At 50.6% G+C, this 22,218-nt stretch overlaps 2 protein-coding genes across 6 annotated transcripts in view; one reads left to right on the forward strand and one right to left on the reverse strand.

The window, feature by feature from the left end:
* The first annotated feature begins 1,471 nt into the window (after positions 1–1,471).
* Positions 1,472–12,815, forward strand: SERPINF1 (serpin family F member 1). The gene is made up of 8 exons (XM_037070088.1): positions 1,472–1,595; positions 5,784–5,872; positions 7,100–7,298; positions 7,959–8,114; positions 8,549–8,752; positions 9,862–10,004; positions 11,768–11,978; positions 12,438–12,815. Exons 2-8 carry the CDS (start codon positions 5,792–5,794, stop codon positions 12,695–12,697), a joined length of 1,254 nt encoding a protein of 417 aa, XP_036925983.1. The 5' UTR covers positions 1,472–1,595; positions 5,784–5,791; the 3' UTR covers positions 12,698–12,815.
* A 3,176-nt stretch (positions 12,816–15,991) lies between these two features.
* Positions 15,992–22,218, reverse strand: part of SMYD4 (SET and MYND domain containing 4) — a 35,263-nt gene continuing 29,036 nt past the window's right edge. For all 5 annotated transcript variants that reach the window (XM_037069998.1, XM_037069996.1, XM_037069999.1 and 2 more), the window contains 6 exons: positions 20,957–21,139; positions 20,359–20,522; positions 19,058–19,190; positions 18,146–18,262; positions 17,818–17,941; positions 15,992–16,889 (listed from right to left, as the gene is read on the reverse strand). In XM_037069998.1, the coding sequence (XP_036925893.1) occupies positions 16,736–16,889; positions 17,818–17,941; positions 18,146–18,262; positions 19,058–19,190; positions 20,359–20,522; positions 20,957–21,139 (875 nt within the window). In that variant the 3' untranslated portion in view covers positions 15,992–16,735. The remainder of the gene's footprint in view (positions 16,890–17,817; positions 17,942–18,145; positions 18,263–19,057; positions 19,191–20,358; positions 20,523–20,956; positions 21,140–22,218) is intronic.

The following is a 22,218-nucleotide window of genomic DNA, read 5'->3' on the forward strand; positions in this document are numbered from 1 at the left end:
GTGTATGTTGTGAGACAGGAATCCAATTTTAACTCGTCCACATGGGTAGTTCTGACCTTCCCACCTCTCTATGCCTTGCCCATTCCCCCTTCAAGATTCGCCTTAGATCCTATATTGCAGCTGCGCTGCCACAATACCCCGAAGAGCAGTGCTGTCCACTAGAAAAGCAGGGCAAACTGCATACGTAGTTTAAGATTTTGTAGTAGACGTTAAAAAAGAAATACATGAAATTAATTTTAATGATGTACTTTATATAACCCAATATGTGTGATCAGTGTAACATGTTTGAGATGGTTTACATTGTGTTTTCATGCTAAATATTCAAAATCTGGTGCGAATTTTACGCTTACAGTGGATCGCAGCTCAGCCTACATGCTGGCAGTGCTCATGGTCACACCTGGCTGGTGGCTGTGGGATCAGACAGTGCGGCTGTAAAGACTGATATCCCAGAAGGTGCTGTGTTATATTGGAATGGTCTGTTCTCACACCAGTCTCTGTGATCAGCCAGTTTCCGGAGGGCGGGCACTGAGTCGCATTCATTCTCCCTCTCCTCCACGAACCCAGGTAGTGTTGAGTTACTCTACTTTTTGTTGAATGGAGTGAACTCTGACTGTTGACACACTTTCCCTTATATAAAGCTGAACTTTGCCCATTGGAAAGTTCTACCCAGGGGCCCTTGCTCTGCTCCCTAGGACCTCACAGGAGGTGAGGTTCACCAAAAATTTCTCTCCCTCAGGCTAAATATCACAGAGTGATCTCCTTTCCTCCTCTGGCTGGGACTCATACCTGCCTAGAAAACATTTTGTTACATTCTCTAGTTACATCCCATACCAGTATTTTAGTTTCATAACCACACTGCAAGCTCCTGAAGACCCCAAGGTGGTCTTCACTGCAAGCTCCTGAAGACCCCAAGGTGGACCCCAAGGGGCCAGGCGGTCTCTCCAGGTGACACTGATTATGTCTAGGTGGGTGCCGCGCACCCATGGCTCCTCTCAGGACTGTTCATAGTACAATATGTCTCATTTCTTCCTCTGGTCAGATATCTTCCCCCATGATCCTTTAGCAATTTCAGGGCTGCAAAGGGCACACAGATATTCCTACCGAGAAAGGGATATCTTTGTTGCCCCAAATCCCAGTTAGTGCCAGAGCCAATGACCAGGAAAGACCCAGAATCCCAGTACTGGGCCAGTGTCTTCTTTACCCCACCAGCCTGCCTCTGGGGCCTACTCCTGCCAGATTCTTCCTCTGTCCCATTTCCCACCAGGGTTGGCCAGGGTGCCCTCTGAGAGTGGAACCTCAGGCAGTGAGGAAGGTCAGGGCCTGAAGGAAGGTGTGGTGGAGGAGTGGGGTGTGTGAGTGCATGTGTCTTGGGGGTGTGTGAAGGAAGGGTAGCAGTGGGTTAAAGTTAACACCAGGCAATGATGCAATCACAGAATCTAAATTGAGTGTAGGTCGCTTTAAGACAGGAGTAGCTGTAATCTGAAGCCTGCTGGAAGCTGGATTGGGAGGGAGGCAGCAGAAAAAGCTCTTGTGCTTGCAGGAGCCCCCTCAGTGTGCAGACCCAGGCTGGGCGCAGAGCCACAGCACACCCACAGGTAAAGCAGCTCCCTGTCTGGTCTTTGTGTCAGGGGAAGACGGGACAGGCCCCCATGAGCCATGGGGTCTGGGGAGAGGCAGGGTACCCAAGGGAGTGGAAAAGAGGGGTGCAAGGAAGAGGGGGTGGGGAAACAGTAGCCTCTGCAGCTTGGGCATCAAGGTGAGTGGATGAGAGTGGGCAGAGGGAGTTGGGGGTCAGAAGGTGGCAACCCAGTGATCCCCAAATTCTACTGTCCCACTAGGAGAGGCTGGAAAGACTTGAATGAAGTGGGTGGGAAACAGTGGAGGGGGCGGTGGTGGCGGGGAAGCAGAGAGCTCAGCTGCTGGCTTGGGGCTGAGCAGCACCTCAGAGACGCTCCGCAGCCCGGAGGGGAGGAGGCTGTCAGGGAGCTGTGCTTCCACCAGGGCAGCTGGGGAGGCAGCCCAGCCTGTGGCCCAGACTTAGCCTGAGCTCAGCTCTCTGCTGCTCTTTCAGAGTCAACTGGTATAGATTTCAATAGTAACTTCCCAACTGCTGAGCAGCTGGCCGGTTGCGCCATGCCAGAGCGCTGGGATGGAGAACAGCTGGGTCCTTCTACCCGGTGTCCACCCTTTTCCGTTGGCCAAATTAGCCGCCAGTAAAAGCTGGGAGGTCAGTGGGGTTAGTAACCTCTCACAAATGATGACTGTTATTTAGCCCAGCCAGCGTTTGGGATTTGGGGGCTCAGCTGTCCGTGCTGGAGAGAATGCTGCCCCCATCCTTTCTGCTCCCCAAGGCAAGCCACAGCAAGAAGCAGGTCTGGGCCAAAGAAAAACTGCAAGCTTCCCAGAAGCCGCATCACTGTCTGGCCCATGCCCGTCCCCTGGGAGTTCAACCCCCAGGCTGAGGCTGAGGGGGGGGGGGGTGCCAGTGCGCTCTGTTGCTAGGGCTGGTCCTTCTGGGCGGTGGGGAGGTGAAACTCATGGGCACCTTGGCCCAAGTTAGGTCTTCAGAAGAAACACTGCCTGGGGACTGGTGGAGTCACCACAGGTGGGGTGTGCTGGGAGGGGACCCCTCAGAGTCTCCTTGCCAGAGCCACGGAAGGGTGGTGCCCTTCCTTGCACTGCCCATGAGGTCCACCACTGTGTGGCTTGAAGGCTGTGTGGTTCTGGGAGGGGGAGGGGGAGGAGAAAGAGGGGGGAGACATAGGAGGAGGGATGGTGTTTGTCTCTCTGTCGGGTTTAATCTGAAACACATGCACTGGCCCAAGTTTATCCTCCCTGCTTGAAGGCAAGGTCATGAAATCCTGGTTCCTCGTGTCTTTGACTTGGGCAATGTGGCAGAGAGTAAGGCTTGACCTTAGCCCAACTGGGAGGATATCTACATCCTTCTGTGCCCTCCCCCTCCTGGCTGAGATACTGCCCCTTGGACAGGATGGCATCGTTGTCCATATGCCCTGGGCCAGGCAAAGGCTGCCTGTCCAGGCCTGTGGAACAGCCACCTTGGACAGGGCCTTGAGTGTGCTCAGAGGGGCCCCGTGCAGACCCTTCCTCTCTGCCCTCTTACTGCCCTTCTAGGGGGCTCTCAATAATCTCTCCACTCCCACCATCCCCAGGGTTTAAGATGGAGGATTCAAAGAAGTGCCATTAGTACTATGTGTCCCAGTGACTGGCTCTGGGCCAGCTGTGGAGCCAGGTGCCTTTCCCTGCCAGGGTCCCTCACTTCATCTTCGGCCCTCAGCCCACCCGCATGGTGACGGTGACCGCAGGACCTGGGCCTTGGGCTCAGGCGCTGTAGGGACTCCCATAGAGAAGGCCCCACTTTCAAGAGTATTGGAATTGTGAACTTAGTTAGCCTACTGTCCCAAGATGACCCTACCCCCTCGCTCCCATCTCAACTCCCTACTTTGGCCAGAGCGACTAGTGCTAACAACTTTTCTTTTCGCCTTGCTGCCTGTGGATCTCACTGAATTTTCATTCTTCAACAAACCAGTCTCCTGAGACTCAGGCAAGGCAGGCTCCTGCCAGCTCCGGGTGGGGCTGCTGGGTGGAGAGAGTGGCTGTAAGCCTGGATGGTGTTCTGGTTTCTATCTTGCACTTCAGAAAGCTTTCTGCACTGTTATCTCAACGGAGGATTTCTCCCTGAGCAGCTGGGGCAGCCACGTGGAAGAGCAGCTGGCTGAGCACACGGGGCTCGGCCCCCAGGCCTGAGCCGCAGATCAGGGTGTACACAGAAAGCGGGCTCCTTCCCCCTGGCGGCCCAGCCCTAAGCTGAGCAAACTCAGCAGGCGATCCTTTCTTTTGTTGCCTTTCATGTTTTACAATGTTGTCCAGTGGATTATCAGGCTTAATTTTAAGGACTTTGGCCAACAATAATACACTGCACTCCCAACTTTCGTATTTATTCTGAGAAGTCAGAAAAGTGTGCATTGTGCATGTGGAGGGGTTATTGGGCACACGACGGGGTAATGGAACAGCTTGACACCCTTGGCCATGTGTGTGTGTGTGTGTGTGTGTGTGTGTGTGTGTAGTGGAGGTGAGGAGCAGGGAAGGCAGATTATAAATTCTTGATTTGGCAGTATGGATGGAGGAAGCACATGGACCAGACAAAGGTCTTGGTTGCTGACACTTTGTCCCACTTTCTAACCAGAAGGCCTCTTGAAAGATCTGATCTATGAACCCCCCTCTTCCCTCCCCACCCCCACATCATGACCCGGGGGTGAGGGGAGCCCATGGAGCTGTGAGTGCAGGATGGCAAGGGACCATGGAGTGTACAGAGTCCTGGACCCAGATTTCCCTCTTCCCTTGTGGCCCAGGAGCCAGACCAAAGCCAGGTCAGAAGAGACCATGGAGGGGGAGTTGAAGGGTCATGAAGGGAGTTGGGTGGTCTTCCTAAGTAGTGGGGTTGTGTAACCTGAAGGAAAGAAGGCTCCAGAGGTGTAAGAGTTATTTTCGGGTTGATGGGGGAGGAAGACCTGGCTCCCCAGGGAAGAAGGGCGCGCTGCGGTTCCAGCTGTAGGGACACGTTTTGACTCAGAGACCAGTGGAAAGCTCATTGGGTTTTGCATGGGTCAGAGTGTTAAGGCGTTACCTAATTCAGTCCTCATTGCGACAGTTAAGAACTACTTGATTTCCGTCTTACAAGAGAAGATACTGTGATTTAGAAAGCAATTAATGGACTCACATGAACAAGTATAAAGGATACATGGACAATAACTAAGGGTGGGGGGGTAGAAATGGGAGGGAGGTGGGGAGCATGGGGCGGGGGGTGGGGGGCGGGCAGCGTTGGGAATATAAGACAGAAAGCTGTACTTGAACAAGAATTAAATAAAAAAATTATATATATATATAAAAAAAGAAAGCAATTAAGACACAGAAGGCCTGGCTGGTGTAGCTCAGTGGATTGAGCGCGGGCCTGCGAATCACACGATCGCGGTTTGATTCCCAGTCAGGGCACATGCCTGGGTTGCAGGCCAGGTCCCCCATGGGGGGCGCACCAGAGGCAACCACACATTGATGTTTCTCTCCCACTCTTTCTCCCTCCCTTCTCCTCTCTAAAACATAAAGTAAATAAAATCTTTTTTAAAAAGACATGGAATTGAGATCTGAACCCAGGCTGACTCTAGACCCAGTGCTCCTACCTCTGACAGGAAGAGCTCTTGATGCAGAACTGTCTGAGAGGGGAATGAGCCCAGAGTGAGGGCCCAGCTTCCAGGCCCTCATCCCCAGGGGGATGCAAGGAGAGAGTTTGTGAACTTCTTGGGGATAGCAGGGGCTGGGCCAATGCCCGCGTTCTCTGTGCCCTGTGATTCTGCACATGAGACCTAGATGCTGCCCCCATGCCCCCATTCTGTGACCAGCTATTGCCCCAAATACCATATCCCCAGTGGTCAGGAGTCCCCTGGGAAAAGCCTTAGTGTGCATTTGCTGGACCACATCCACACACAGGAGCCTACTGCTGGACTGTCACCATCTGGTAGCTTAAGGTTCAAAGGTGGGTGTCCAGACACAGATAATGGGATGAGAGCTCAAGCTCACCTGCTAAGACTGTGGGTGGAGGGGTGGGGCACTGCTCAGAGGGAGGGATCTGGCGGAGGGTCGACTTCTGGCCAGGGGAGGCTGGAGGGAAGGTGCGGAGTCCTGGCACGCCTGTGCTTCCTGCCCAGGGTGGCCTGCGGGGCAGGGTGGTAGGTGAGGGGAGCAGCCTGTCACCTCTCATTTTCTTGCAGGCCCCGGGATGCAGGCCCTCATGCTACTCCTCTGGACTGGAGCCCTGTTCCGGGGCTACAGCTGCCAGAACAGCGCTGGCAGCCTGGAGGTCAGTGGAGGGGGGTCGTGGGGCATGGGGGGTGTTAGCAAGCCCCTCCCCTCCTCAGCAGGCACCCAGGTTCCAGGCCTGGCTCTGGCCTCTATGCCCAGACATCAGCAAAAGAAAGAAAATGTCTCGCCCTGCCTTTCAGAGAACATAGTGCAGACGAAAGTAAGATCCAAAACAGTGAAGAGCAAAAGTGCTCTCACAAGCCAGGGCTGTCCCTTCAGTGAAGACCCTTCCTCATCACGTTGCATCACTGTGGGTCTCACAGAGTGGGCGGCACCCTAGGACATCCATTCTGATGGAAGGGTATGGAAAGGCCTCTTTCCTGTGCGGAGGGAACGCATTCGGCCTACAAAGCAGGTGCTAAGAAGTCCATGCTCCCTGACCGTGGGTGGTGAGGGTCACATGAGGGGCCAGGGCAGCCAGGGAACGCTGACTGGAACCCTGCACTTGGCCGTGAGTTCTGAGGTCGAATTCTGGCTCTGCCTCTCACTGGCTTTGTGGTCTTAGACAAGTGGTTTTTACCCGAGTCTGTTTTCTTATCTAAAAAATGGGATTCAAAATACCTATTCTTAGAGGACCACATGGCCAGCTACTTATATTTCACTCACTGAACATCTACTCCGTAGGTGCTAGGGGTGGGTGGAAATATGAAGGCTCTGTGTCTTGCCTTTAAGGACCTTGGGGGTATCAAATACATCAAATATGAGATGCAGTAACTCAAACGAGGACTAACACAGAATGCAGTCAGTGTGTGGCGGGTGGTTAATATATACTTGCTATTTGCCTCTAAAACAGATCAGAAAACAAAAAAGTTCCTTCAGATTGGGACCAGCTGGGGAAGTCTGCGGTGAAGTCTGCGGTGGAGGAGGTGATATCTAATCAAGGAAAGACAGGGAGGCTTTGGTGGGTAGAGACCTGGGAGCAGTAAGTGAGGGTGAGCAGATAGGAATCTGGTCTGGCCTGAGAGCAGGGTTTAAAAAAATTTCTTTTTCAGTGTGTCATGGGCCTGAGGCTCACAGGTCACTAGCGTTTAAACCTGGCCAGCTCATCGCCCCTCTGGGCTGCTTCTGCCCAGTGGAGAGCTCCTGCAGGCTCAGGGAACAAACTCATTCCAGCGTCAGGCTAAACGGACGGTACTCGGGCAGGGAGCCAGAACGACGATCCCACTCAAAGCAGTGAGACCAGCCACGCACTGCTCATTCCCCTGGTCCTTGTACTCGAATCCAGGGCTCCCCAGCCCCTGAAACCACGGGGGTGTCTGTGGAGGAGGAGGACCCCTTTTTCAAGGTCCCGGTGAACAAGCTGGCAGCGGCCGTCTCCAACTTTGGCTACGACCTGTACCGTGTGAAATCCAGCACAAGCCCCACTGCCAATGTGCTCCTGTCTCCGCTCAGCGTGGCCACAGCCCTCTCTGCGCTCTCGCTGGGTGAGTTCTCTGAGGCAGAAAGCCCCGGAATCCCGGATCTGCCATCTGCCCACCACACGTCTCTGGGCTCTAAGCCCCAGAGACACTTCACCACAGGGAGGGCCGCAGAGACGCTGAGACCGGGCCCCACCTGCAAGTGGGGGCTCGAGGCTGTGCACACATGACTCATGCGCACCCCAGGAGGGTGCTGAGCACTGCTGACACAGGTGTGTGACTTCAGGACCATTTGCTGGCACAGTGACTTTGACACTCATTAATTCCTCAATGAGCTTCTACTGTGTGCCAGCCGGTAGGCTAGGTTCTGGGGACAGAGCTGCACACAAGCCAGCAGTTTCACCGGGGTCACAGCTGAGCTCATGGAGGAAACTGAGCTCACGGCGGGGAGGGGTGACTACAGAAGAGTCTGCCAGGCACTGTGCTGGGAGAAGCACAGGACTTGGACCCTCATTCCCTCCCCTGCAGGCCCGAGGCCCTTAGCCTACTTTAGGAAAGTCTCTGTTTCTCCTGTTGCCTTCAAGCTCCTTCCTATCTAGAATGTCTCCAGTGTCAAGACAAAAAGACCAAGGGTGTGGTGTCCCTGCCCTGTGACAGAAGCTGGCCAGAGTTGGCCCCTGGTGAAGGTGAACAGTTAGCAAGGCCCACGTCCTGTCTCTCTGGCAGGAGCCGAACAGCGGACAGAGTCCAGCATCTACCGGGCTCTCTACTACGACCTGATCACCAACCCAGACATCCACGGCACCTACAAGGAGCTCCTTGCCTCTGTCACTGCCCCCCAGAAAAACCTCAAGAGTGCTTCCCGGATTATCTTTGAGAGGAGTGAGTGTACTGGCCTGAGCTGCCTCAGGAGTTGGGGGGCTCTATGCTCCACACTGGGCAGGCTGGGGCCAGGGGCGTGGTTCTTTCTGAACAGTAGATCTCATCTGCCTAGGCCAGGTCTAGCCCTGGTAGGCAGGAAGGGCCCTGTGAGCCCAAAGGGGATCAGAAAGAGGAAGTAAGTGGGCTGAGGGAGACAGTGGGAGGGTCGTTGGGGGATAGTAACATGAAGAGAAACAGCAATGAGCAAAATCTGTAGTTCCCTGTCCAGTGTCGTCTAGGGAAGCTGGCCTGAAGTCCCAGCGAGTCACTGGAAGACACGAGGCAGGAAGTCAGGGCCTGCTGAGTGGTAAACCAGAACCGAAGCCTGGCTTGCTTCCGAAGGAGGGGTGCGGGTTCAGCTCTGACTGCACTGACGCTGCCCCATCTCTCCCCAGAGCTGCGGATCAAATCCAGCTTTGTTGCACCACTGGAAAAGTCATACGGGACCAGGCCCAGAATCCTCACCGGCAACTCTCGTGTGGACCTTCAGGAGGTTAACAACTGGGTGCAGGCCCAGATGAAAGGGAAACTTGCCAAGTCCACAAGGGAAATGCCCAGTGAAATCAGCATTCTCCTTCTGGGTGTGGCTTACTTCAAGGGTGAGGGCTTTTCCACTTCTCCTTCTGGCCAAGGGTAGATGGTGGGGGTTCAGACAGGACGGAGAATGAGCAGGGGGAGTCAAAGACCTAGTCCAAGAACACCTGAGAGGCAAAGCCAGAGGAGGGCCTAAGAAATGCACTTGCTTGAATGTTATCTGCTTGTCATCAAATGGAAGGCTGATGAAGTGTAAGAGGCTTGTGGAGAGACTAGCAGAGAGAACGCACGACCCCTCTTGTGCCTGTTTGGGGTGCGCACTGTTGCATTTCTGGCTGGAGTCAGACGAGGGTCAAAGCCCAGCCTTGCACAACCTTCGTAGCCTTTCTGGGCCTATTTTCTCATCTCTGAGGTGAGGCCCACACACTTACTTCAGAGGCACTCTACAACACCTCCCAACATCACAGCCACCTAGCACTGGGCCCAGGACACAGCAGCCGCTCACTGAACCACGGCTGGTTCTCCAACGACATTCCTCCAGGCTCTGGTGAGGTGCCCAGGGCTCTTCCATGGGCCTGCTGGGAGGCCAGTCCATTCGGATAAGCCTTGGGTGGGATTTTGGGCAACCTCCCCTTCAAGTGCTTTGTAACCATCTATCAGGCAGTAGCAAGAATAGATCCCTAAATTCCTAGAGAAAAGCTCTATTTGAAGCACTGATCTCCAGAAATGAAAGAAGCAGTTACAGCCCAGAATGTTAAAAGGCAATATTAAACTAACGGAGCTTGATCATCAACTTGCTGTGTGAGCGTTGGCAAGTCACTTCACCTCTCTGGGCTACTGTGATGCCTCGGCTGTGAGAGGGGTGACGAGGTGATGTCCAGGTCCCTTCCAGCCCTGACCTTCTTTGATTCTGTCTGCTAGACACACCACAGTAGAAGCGTACCCCAGTTTATTTCTTCCCCCGGGTGAACATGGAACTTGGATAATCCAAACAGTCAAATCAGTAAAACCAAAGCATTTCCTTCTGAGTTTACTCTTTCTCTGATGTGTCAGGGCCTCTGATGGCTATGATCCCTTTAGCCAGGCAATTTTCAGCACCATGCTGTGGGCTCAGCAGGTCCCAATAACGGTCTGGTCTCCTGGGGCTTAGGGGACTCCATGTGTTCCATTCCAGGGCAGTGGGCAACGAAGTTTGACCCCAGAAAGACTTCCCTCCAGGATTTCCACTTGGATGAGGACAGGACTGTGAAAGTCCCCATGATGTCAGACCCCAGGGCTGTCTTACGCTATGGCTTGGATTCTGATCTCAGCTGCAAGGTTGGTAGGGGTGGGGTGAGGGGTGAGGTGAGTGGTGGGTTCGGGGAAAAGCCAAAGACCGACAGAAGGTGTCATGGAAACAGAATGACACCTGTCTAAATTTTATTGCTGTGACTTTCAGCAAGTTAATAGCTTCTCTGAGCCTTTTTCCCCCCTTAACATAAAGGTGGATAGAAACTTACTCTCTGAAAAAAGCCAGGCGGTGAAAGACAAATACCAGATGATCTCACCTTTAACAGGAACCTAAACAACAAAACAAACAAACAAGCAAAATATAACCAAAGACTGAAATAGAGAACAGGCTACCAGGGACCAGAGGGGAGATGGGAGGGAATTTCAGGGGAAAAAAGGGAAGGATTTACAGGAACAAGTATAAAGGACACATAGACAAAAACTAAGGGGGGTGGAAATGGGAAGGAAGTGGGGAGCATTGGGGGTGGGCTGGGATGGGAGTAAAAGACAGAAAACCATACTTGAACAACAATTAAAATAAATAAATTAAAAAAAATGAAACTTACTCTCTCAGGGTTGCTTGTAAGAATCAGAAATGCAATGTGAAGTGACCTTACTGTGGAGTTAGGGCCCTCAGGGAATGGGTACTCAGAAGTTGGTGTTTTCTGGCCTCTCCTTTCCTTCATTCTTTCTTTTTATTTTCCTGGGGGCAGGGAAAGCCAAACTTTCAAAAACTGTCACAAACTCCAAACTGCTGACATTTAAAAATATATATTTTATTTATTTATCTTTAGAGGGGAAGGGAAGGAGAGAGGGAGAGAAACACCAATGTGTGGCCACCTCTCCTGCCCCCCCCCTCCCCCCCGCTGCCGGGAACTGGCCCGCAACCCAGGCATGTGGCTAACCGGGAATCGAACCTTGATCCTTTGGTTCGCAGACCCACGCCCAACCCAACAAGCTACACTAGCCAGGGCCAAACTGCTGACATTTTGAGTCTTTCACAGATACCTGTCTTCTTTTAATTCTAAGTCAGTAGTTCTTAACCTTTTTCTTTGGGAACCTGACAAAGCACCTGAAATACTTGAAAGAAATGCCATGTATGTGCAGACACATCTCTGTACGTCACTCCAAGGGCAACTGAGGCCTGTGATGCCGTTTGTCCCATGGACCTTAGGTTAAGAGCCTCCGCTCACAGGACCCATTTTATTGCTGCGTCTGTGTCCCTGTGCCCAACGCCCCCATCCTCCTCTGGGGCTCTCCATCTAACAGATGACCAGTAACTGCTGGCAGAAAAATCTTGGGAGCAAACAGAGACTGGGAACCAAAGGAGAAAATTCAGCAGATCTTTTCTGTTGGTATTAGGCCAAGGTAAGAAAAGACAAGGCAACTTTTCGAAGGAACACTAGTAAACATCTTGCTGCCAGAAAACAACAGCTTAAAGGGATGATAGTTAAATACCGTATTTTTCAGACTATAAGATGTACTTTAAAAAAACACATTTTTTGCTTCAAAAAAATTTTCCCTATTTTCCTCTTCTAAAACCTAGGTGTGTCTTATGGTCCGAAAAATAGACACACCTAGGTTTTAGAGGCAGAAAATAGGAAAAAATTTTTCGAAGCAAAAAATGTTAAAAAAGTGCGTCTTATATATAGTCTGAAAAATACGGTAGATAAGGGACTGGGGAAAGCTGGGCTAGGGCCCCACCGTGGGACAGGAGGCGACTACTGGAGTGAGTGTGCGAGCCTGTGTCTGTCCCTAGGCTCCAAGGCTCCACAGGACGAACCCAAGTGGCTCCTTCCCTGTTGTTTCAGATTGCCCAGCTGCCTCTGACTGGAAGCACGAGTATCATCTTCTTCCTGCCTCAGAAAGTGACCCAGAACTTGACCATGATAGAAGAGAGCCTCACCTCTGAGTTCATTCACGACATAGATCGAGAACTGAAGACTGTTCAAGCAGTCCTGACCGTCCCCAAGCTGAAGCTGAGTTACGATGGGGAAGTCACCAGGTCCCTGCAAGAGATGAGTATGTCCAAAAGGGTCCTTTGCTCTTGGGGTGGGTGGGGTTGAGTCTTTGAGCCTCCCGCCTTTCTAAGTAGAATTCAAAGGCTCTACCAGGAAGACCATAGATGATTCCTTAATTCTAATACATAGTACTGGAGGGGTGGCTGGAACTGCCTTCCTTCTCAGACCCATTCCTTAGCCCCATGACTGTGTGCCCTACAATGGGAACTCAGAACACTGCCTCTCAAGACAAGTCTTTTGATCTGGTTTCTAATCTTCACCTCAGTTGCACTGTGCTCCTGGGCAATTCACTTACAGTGACCTCTAACCAGTGTCCCGTGTATCTCACCGCAGGTCAAAAGTGGTTCCACTCCCAGCTGGCTTACCTCCTTGAATCAGGTTTTAGGAATTAGGGTTGTGTTCTTCCTCGGGGTGCTGGATAAGACTGGGCTTTAACGGAAATCCCTCTCAATCCCTGCAGAGCTGCAGTCCCTGTTTGATTCACCAGACTTTAGCAAGATCACGGGCAAATCTATCAAACTTACTCAAGTGGAACATCGAGCTGGCTTCGAATGGAATGAGGATGGGGCAGGCCCCACCCCCAGCCCAGAGCTCCAGCCTGCCAGCCTCACCTTCCCCCTGGACTATCACCTTAACCAACCTTTCATCTTTGTGCTACGGGATACAGACACGGGGGCCCTTCTCTTCATAGGCAAAATTCTGGACCCCAGGAGCACTTAATGCCCCAGTTCAATGTTCAAATACGCTAGAGGGCAGATTAAATATTATATGAAGGCTGCCCCTATAATGGTTCAGTGTATACTTTGCAATAAAAGTGCTTTGCCCTTGGCTTCCATTACCCTGTTCCTCTTCCTATCTTGAGCTATATTAAGTTAAGTTTGATATGAAGATAAATACCCCTTTAGGAAAGTTCTGATCCCGAACTTACAGCCTGGGTCTATCTAAACTCTGTAGAAAGTTGCCATTTATAAGTTTTAGTTATCTGCACTGTGTAAGTCAGGGACTGATTCTCTGCCCTGGGATGTTTACATATGAGGACCACTGATGCCCCCAGGAGGCATTTCATGGCTCCACAATCTTTTTTTTTTTTTAGGTTTTAACATTCATTTTTAGTCAGAGGGGTACGGAGGAAGGAGAAAGAGAGGAAGAGAAACATCAATGTGTGGTTGCCTCTCACATACCCCCTACTGGGGACCTGGCCTGAAACCCAGGCATGTGCCCTGACTAGGAATCGAACTGGTGACCCTTTGGTTCGTAGGCTGGCACTCAATCCACTGAGCCACACCAGCCAGGGCACACAATCTTAAATACACCAGACTTGAATGCACGTACAGATCTCCTGGTCAAGTTAATGTCATCTGGCAACATGGAATATAACACACGGGTAGATAAGGGAGGTAATCCATAATGTCAGAAAATAATTCTTTATTTGATAAAGCATTTATTTATTTTTTAAAAATTTTTAATATATTTTATTGATTATACCATTACAGTTGTTCTATTCCCCACCTTCCTTCACCTCCACCTGCACACTCCCTCCCCCACCATTCTCCCCGCCTTAGTTTATAACCACGTCTCAAGTTCTTTAGATTCTATATTTCCCCTACTATTCTTGCCCTCCCCCTATCTATTTTCTACCTACTGTCTATGCTATTTTCTGTGCCTTCTCCCCCCTTCTCCTCCTCCCACTGCCCTGTTGCTAACCCTCCATGTGTTCTTCATTTCTATGGTTCCGCTCCTGATCTAGCTGTCCTCTTGGTTTGCTTTTGTTTTAGGTGTGGTTGTTAACAACTGTGAGTTTGCTGTCCTTTCACTGTTAATATTTTTCATCTTCTTTTTCTTATATAAGTCCCTTTAGCATTTCATATAATAAGGGCTTGGTGATGATGAACTCCTTGAACTTGACCTTATCTAAGAAGCACTTTATCTGTCCTTCCATTCTAAATGAAAGTTTTGCTGGATAAAGCAATCTTGGCTGTAGGTCTTTGGATTTCATGACTTGGAATACTTCTTTCCAGCCCCTTCTTGCCTGTAAGGTCTCTTTTGAGAAATCCGCTGACAGTCTGATGGGTACTCCTTTGTAGGTGACTGTCCCCTTATCCCTTGCTGCTTCTAGGATTCTCTCCTTCATTTTGGTCTTGGCTAATGTAATTATGATGTGCCTTGGTGTGTTCCTTCTTGGGTCCAACTTCTTTGGCACTCTCTGAGCTTCCTGGATTTCCTGGAAGTCTATTTCCTTTGCCAGACTGGGGAAGTTCTCCTTTATTATTTGTTCAAATAAGTTTTCCACTCGTGGCTGTTTCTTTCCCCCTTCTGGTACCCCTATAATCCGGATGTTGGAACGTTTAAAGATGTCCTGGAGGTTCCTAAGCCTCTCCTCATTTTTTTGAATTCTCATTTCTTCATTCCTTTCTGGTGGGATGTTTTGTTCTTCCTTCTGGTCCATTCCATTGATTTGAGTCCCAGTTTCCTTTCCATCACTATTGGTTTCCTGTGCATCTCCCTTCATTTCAATTAGTTTAGCCTTCATATGTTCCTCTAATTTGTGACTATAATCAACCAGTTCTGTGAGCATCCTGATAAACAGTGTCTTGAACTGCGCATCTGAGAGGCTGGCAATCTCTCGGTTGCTTAGAGTTATTGACTCTGGGACTTTGAGTTCTTCTTGCGCCATCTTTTGGGCTGTTTGTGCCTGTTACGTATCAGGATTGGAGCCCTAGGTGTTCACCTGATCAGGGCAACTCAGTTGCTGGGTTGTGACGCTGTATGTGGGGGCGGGGTCAAAGAGGAGCAATGGCTTCTCGTCTGCCACTTCCTGCCGCCGCAGCCACAGGTGCCGCAGCTGCCACTGTCGCTGGGGCCTGCGCGTTTCGTCCCACTGCACTCGAGTGTGCCACTGCCGTCAGCCCTCCACCACTGGGTTCGCCCCCTGGGGCCTGCGTGATCCATCTCACTGTGCGCGAATGTGCAACCGTGGTCAGTCTGCCCCATACCCTGACTGGGTCTTGGCTGCCTGCGCGCCTAGGTCGGGGGATCTTTCCTGCCCGACCCTGCTCCGCTGCTGGCTCCACCTCTCTTACCGTCCCAATCGAATGGTTTGTTGTTGTCAGACTTCCGTATAATTCAATTTTCTGTTCTTTGGCTGTGTCTTTGTTCTCCAAACCTTTGTTGTATTCAGACTTGGTTGTGGGAGAAGGCACAGTGTTTCCACCTATGCCTCCATCTTGGCAGAAGTCTCTGATAAAGCATTTAAAGAAAGCTCTCAAGTACCTGTAAAAATGGGACCTGACATGCAAAAATGCTAAACATATTCTTTTTAAGGAAGTATGCCTACTTTACAGAGTACAACAGGACCTTTTTCAGGAACATGAAATGGGACAAGTGTTGGAAACAGTGTCCACAGGACTAAATTTTCCTTCTCAAAAAGTTAACCAAAACATCTCACTGGCCACCGCCGTGCCAGAGTCAGTTAGTAGCAAAGAAAATAAATAGATTCTGCCTGCCCTTCATGCAAATGTTTCAGTATGAGCTGTGTTCCAAACACTCAGCTTCCTGAAAAGCTTTTGCCAGGCATCCTTGGGGCCACCCATTTCCTGGTGGTAATGCTGTGTGACAATCAATGGGCACCTCTCGGGCCTGGCCGGGGTGAGCGAGCTCTCAGCAGTGTGGGCCTGGCGTTCTTTTCCACCTGCCCATCTGTACCACTGGGTCGCCAGTGGTGATACAGCCACTGGGGTTCAGACCCATGGAGTCTCCCAGCCTTCTGACCAGACGGGGGCCAGATATCCAGGCAGAGGAGAGTTACCGCCCCCACCTCTGTCTCTCAAGCTTGAAACCACAGTGGTAATAATGCCTGTACCCTCAGCAACTTCTGAAGTTTTTTCCCCCCATCTTCTAAGTACTTATGTAGCCTGTAATTTCATTTGCCAGCTTGGGGAGGTCTGGTAGGAAAAAAGTCATCTCTTTTCAGGCTTGCTAAGAAACAGAACGCAGAGAGATGGCACGTGTGATGTGAAGTCCCTGCTACGGGCTTGGCTTGATTAGTATTTGGTCAGTGAGTCTGCCAAGAGTATAGCATGGAAGCCAGACAACACGGGCTGGACAACCAGCAGAACACAAATTTAGAGTTGCCATCCCAGGAACAAACTGCCCGGCAATAAAACGGCCCCATGTTTATTTCTCTATTCACAACTATACTTCACCGGTTTTAACAAAGGATCTGAGGAAGCTAGATATCATAAATGAAACTGGGTCCCTAGTGGTAAGGAGCCTCATGGATTTCTTGCTTTATAATTATTTTTCAATTACAGTACAACTACTAAGAGCTGAAGTTCCCACTGGGGTGGTACACCACATTTCATCACTACTGGAAACCAGAGGAATGTTCCAAGGAAACAGACTAGGATCATTTAGTGAGGTGGCGTCTAGCCAAAACCCAGGCTAACATCCAGGTGCCTGCAGATCAGCTAAAATCCTTTTAAGGGGCTTAGGCGCTCCAGATACTAACATTAAGTCTTTTCTGGGAACTGGGAGTTTTTACTGGAGGGCAGTTAGCTATTTCAAGAAGCAGTCACCAAAACAGGTGAGCATCTTCCCAACTGCAATATCTTCCAAGTCCTCCCCACGCCTCGTACAGTAGGCTTGTGGCTGGCTGTCAGGCAGGCCCCGTGTCTCCTGGTGACAGCTCAGTGGCAACAGAACCCTCTTGAACTTTTCCTCCGTGGCTCCCTTCTTGTGGGCCCCAGGCCCCTGGGGACCCTACACTGAAGGCCCCTCAGGGATGGGCAGCAAGTCCAATAAACAGGATTTCATCTTCTGCAGCTCCTGGACCTCGTCGTTCCCGGGCCCGTAGTGCACCAACAGGACCTCTTCTGCCTTGTGTGCCGTGCTCAGAGCCTCGGGTACTGCGCACCTGAACCAAGGAGGCGAGGGGAGTGAGTTCCCTCGTTCAATAAAGCAAACATTAATTGGGGGTCTACTCGTGCCCTGTGAAGAATATAAAGATCACTTTTGTCCTCAAGGATCTTATAATCTAGAAGGGCAGATGAGACAACTGTCACAAATACACTGCAAGCCAGAGTTTGAGAACAAAGTAAAAAAAAAAACAAAACAAAAACTATAAAGAGTCTAGCATCCTGGGAAATGGGCAAATCTCAAAGCACTGATCTGATATTTACCCCGAGGTCTACTCAGAAGTCTTCATCTGAGGGTAACCAAGGCCACCCCTGATGTAAGTCTCCAGCTCTTTCTCTCTGTCTGACCAAATGCCTGCCTCTGTGTCTCGAGAGTCAAGTCTACCCATCTGCGCACTGTTTGTAAGCTGGATAATTCTTAACTGGAGGGGCTGCCCTGTGCACTGCATGGCGTTTAGCAGCAACTCTGGCCTCCACTCTAAGTTGTGACAATCCAAAATGCCTCCAGACATTGCCATATACCCCCTGGGAAGTGACTCCTGGTCGAAAACAAGTGCTTTAAAAAGAACAGGGCTAGGGAGAGCGAAGAGCCCCTGGAGCTGTGGGTGCTGAGAATGAGAGCACCAGGGAGGGAGGAGTACCCGGGAAGGACTAGAGGGGCGCGGTCGGTGGGTGGTGGGGCTGCTTCAAGGTTCTCCCTAGGGAATGCCCTCAGCGCTAAGAGCTTTTCCCATACTTCTCAGGAGAAAACCCTAAGGTTGCAACTTAGCCAGCAAAACAGAAGGAAAGGAGTCTTTCCTAAAGAGGAAATGAAGAAGTTTCAACATGCTGAAACGCACCACAGAAAAATCGGGCACAGAAGAGTCTAATAAAAGACGGAGGAGTGTGTGGCCCGGTGCAGTGCTGGGCAACGAGAGAAAGACATACCCGTTGAAAAAGATCTGGGCCAGTTTGAAGAGCTCGTGGCCCATTTCAACACTGCATGGCCCGTGGCGAACCTCAACCACTTGGAGACTCTTCTGTAGATGGGTAGCTGACTTGTGCCAGTCCCCTGTAAAGAAATACAAAAATGGTTCCCGTAAAGAACCACAATCAACTGTGGATGAACATTTCTGGGAAGGGAAAAGCTACATGGAAGGAAGAGCAGCCTCAGTTGAAAGACTAAGAGATGATGAACCAGACGAGGCTAGGGTTGTGACCGAACACACAAGGCAAACTCGTTCCCTGCAGCAGAAAACGAAGACCCGCGCCATACCTGAAGCAGCGTAGGCCTGGGCCAGGCCATCCTCGATCTCTCCCACCATGCTGTGTTCCGCCCACAGGAAGCTCCCAGCATCCCGCCGGCACCCCAACAGCAGCTGAACGGCTCGCTCTGTCAAGTCAAAGGAGAGTGGTCTCATTACAGACACAAACCCAGCCCTAGAGATGAGGACCCAGCTGTTAAATTCTCAGTCAGCTGGGCTCAGTGTGGAACCCCACTTTGTCTCTTTAGGTTGTGACCAACCCAGTGTTTGTTCTAATAAAGCTGTTGTTCTCTTATGTTTCCTCTTTCAATAGAAAAAGGTGTTGGGTGAGGTCTCTCCATAGTTACCCTGGGTTTCCAAGTTTGGTTTGAAGTGGAACGACACATTCCACTTATGGTCATTATTTCTCTTGACTCAGAAATCTAAGTTAAAGGTCAGTCTCATAAAGTAGGGAAAATAAATTGCTGTGATATCCAGCTGGAAGGCCGAGTTTTCAAAGGGTAATGAGGAGCTCCACAGCCCCCTCTGAAAGAGAGCAGGGTACTTATGTCCACCGGGCCCCAGCCTGCTGTTCTCTAGGGGAGAGATGAGGTTCTGACGAGGGCAGAATGATCTCCCTAGGAAATCAGGTCAATAGGGCCTAGAATGAAAAGAAATGGCCTGGGATACACCGTTGTCATCGGGTACTTGAACTGAGCAGCCTGGCGCAGGAGACAGCCTAAGTCACCAGGCCCCACCTCCAGGACCACACCAACCGAGCTGACTGGAGTCTGGTGTCCTTGGCCTACACAGCCACCTTGTGGCTGGCATGGGGATCATGAAATTCAATTCTTCAGTCATGACTGAGTATGCCTGATCTGAGGTGACCTCGAAATGAATAAAAAGGAAGGGGCCGGAGGAGCATAGCAGGGACCCGGTCTCACCTAGTTTTCCATTTCTGAGAAGCTTCTGGGCCACAGCAACCTGCTTCTGAAGGTCCTGTAACCGGCTGACTAGGTGGTCCCTGCGCACGGACTCCGTACAAGATGCGCTGCCACAGCTCAGCACGTCGTCTCCCTGTGGAAGTCAGTTTTGTGTTGGTCCCTGTGTCAGAGCTGGTGAGCCAGGCGGAGCGTGCTTGCACTCGGGGGTGGCTCGGCAGCTGCTGCCCCTAAGGGGGAAGGAGGCTCAGCGGCCACGCCCACAGCCTAACTGAATTTGGTTGATGGCAGCAATTCCACTAAGAGTAGTAACCAATTGCACACCCTCCCCACCAACATTTAATTTTTATATCCAAAATTAAAAACTGGTACAGTCCTCGCTTTCTTTCCATCTTGAATGGGGCCAGCACTGTGGATGACACATTTCTAGTAGTTATGAAAAAGCCACAGGAAAACCAGTGGGAAAAGGTGCTAGGTGAGGCCCCCCTGCATTTGACCTTGCGCTGGTAACTTCGGCTTTCCAACAAACACGACCAGCTCTACACCCCACTTCCGGCTCCCCTAACAAGACGGTATCCGCTGGCGGAGGAGAGACTCTCTGAGGTGAACCTCTGCTCTGTTGCAGGTACAGCACCTATGCCCCCATTTGGCCACAGCAACCTGACTTCTCCTGAGGCCCCTTGCCCGCCCTCCCGCAGTCAGTGCCTGGCAGCTGGGGGATGTGGGTGTGGCTCAGATCTGGCTCAGTCTTTGGGCCCAAATGGCTGGAGGAAAATTATTTGACCCTGATTTTCCTCCAGCCTCAGGAACTGGGTGAATGAAACTCAAATTTTTGCCCAGACCGTTGTTTGACCGCCCCCACAAGAGGGACGGCTGTCTGAGGATGAGGCTAAGAGAGAAAACAGAGCTGAGGGATGTAGAGAGAAAAACTGGGTCTTTGGTGACATTCCCTAAGCTACTGGATCAAGAAGTATCTGAAGTGCCTCTATCCTGGGACCTTTTAGTGATTTACTTGAGCAAATAAACTCCCAGTCTTCCTCTCCACCCCTTTCAGGCAGTTTAGGTGGGATTTTCTGTTATTTTGCTCTTGCAATTCTATCTCTTGTAAGATTATTAAACTCAGCCCTTCCCTGTGGTTCCTGCAGAGGGGTAATCAATTTGTGTGGAAGATGGGCTGAAAGGGAAGAGAGAGTACTGCTCTCAGCACCTGTAAGCCCTCATGGCTTCCTCTTAAAGGTTTCTGGCCTCTGGGCTGGATAACTGACCTCCAGCAGAAGTTGAGAAGAGAGGAAGAGGAGACTCACCCGCAGGAGCTCTCCGCAACGGTCACAACAGAACGCTTCCCACCTGGGCCCTGCCGCGGGGCTGTGCTCTTCATTTTGACAAGCCAGGCAGTTGCAGTCAAAGAAATACTGAGACCTCAGCTTCTGCTGCCTTTCAGCAACACCCATCCTGCTCTTGTGAGGCCCTGCAGAGAGATCACACTTAGCCAATATTTAAGAAAGAGAGAGTCAGGCACTACTTGAACACCTTCAGCTTAGCAGAGAGAGGGCCTGGTCAATTATTTATTCATCACGTGACAGGTACACTTTACTCAAACATTTGCAGAGCTAGACATAGAACTAAGCATCCAAGTTGTGGGAACAGGAAGAAAAAGCCAAAAAGTTGTTTCTAGCCCATTTTGAGAGTACGAAGTGTATGGGGGTGAAGCAGTGGCATACATGCTAGTTTAGACACAACGGTGCTCAGTGAGAGGGCCCTCCCCGCCTTTTCCACTTTCGTAGGCACTGTTTCCTCCAGGAAACAGTCACTGGCCAGGGGAGGACACCTGCCGAGTGGTTTGCTAACTGTAATTCCTTTCCTGCCGGACAAGGCAGACAGTAGTGGGGAGGGATGGCGCACCGTAACAGTGGAGAATCTCTTGTCCTTTCCCAATCTGCTGTGATGCCCGAATGGTGGCGACAGTGCCAATGAAGGACACACTGGTGTTGGGGCTGCAGGAATGGTTCAGGAGGCTGACAACTGGGAAGATGCCTGTGGCAAGGCGTACCTGCCTGCTGTCAGTAATGATGTTCCTTTCAGATCCTGAAAGTCCAAGAGTGAAAAAAAAATGTGTCAGGACATTAGTCCCGGCCCCGCCATCCATTCCTCAGAAGATGAGCTGGGCAATTGGGCCTGATGCCCCTCTGAGTCACAGCTCCACAGCCGGATCCAGCGCCAATCAGATGGGACATGACTCACAGCACACCCTGGTCCCCAGGAAGCAAAGCAAATGAACACATGAAAAGTCCACCAAAATCCTGAAACCTAACCTTTGTGACTCAATACCACACACAAAACACACACACAAAAGATTAGAATTTATAAAAAATAATAATAAAGGAATATCAGTAGGGAGCTTGCCAGGTAGATACCTTCATGATGTTCATGAGGACACAGAAGCTTGAATGTCTGTTATTTTCCCCCAATTTTTAGAGTCTTAGTGCTTTTGTTTAACTGGTCTTTGGTTGGTAACAGAACAAGTAACCTAATTACCATCCGAAACTGAACAGGCTTATAATGATATACTTTTAAAAATGAAAAGTCCTTATGCTCTCCTGTGCATTCCGCCCTTTGTCCCAACTTTACAGGAAATCAGTCAGCAGTAGTTCTCATTGAAAAAAGTTCTGAACTGATTCTGTTAAAGACAACTCCTGTGTCCCAAACTACGTCTTTGTCTTCTTCTTTTTTCAAAGTGTCTTCTCTGAAACACAATTAACCAGAAATTTAACCACACGATTGAAAATGAGGAAGGAAGAAAAGAGCCTCTACGCAGTGAGGCTGTTTCTGTTCCCAGGCTCAGGCACTTACGTTCATGAGTTCTCTGTCCTCTTGAGCAGGCCTGCTTGCTCTTATTTTAGCCACAGTTCTAACTGATTTAGTTATTATTCAGTTTCTCAGCCCACAACAGTCCAGAAACAGAGAATAAGGGGCAGGTTTTGACAACGACCAAAGTGACAGGTGACAGACTAGAGAAGGAGGCAGAAAACTTATACAAGAATAACAGCCTGTCCTTATTGGTATGGCTCTGTGGGTTGGGCACTGTCCTGCAGACCCAATGGTCGCTGGTTCGATTCCTGGTTGCAGCACATGCCTGGGTTGCGGGGGAGGTCCCCAGTTAGGGG

This window comes from Sturnira hondurensis, unplaced genomic scaffold (genome assembly GCF_014824575.4).
Source record: "Sturnira hondurensis isolate 20B ecotype Veracruz unplaced genomic scaffold, ASM1482457v3 Scaffold0018728, whole genome shotgun sequence".
In the NCBI taxonomy this organism is placed as follows: domain Eukaryota; kingdom Metazoa; phylum Chordata; class Mammalia; order Chiroptera; family Phyllostomidae; genus Sturnira; species Sturnira hondurensis.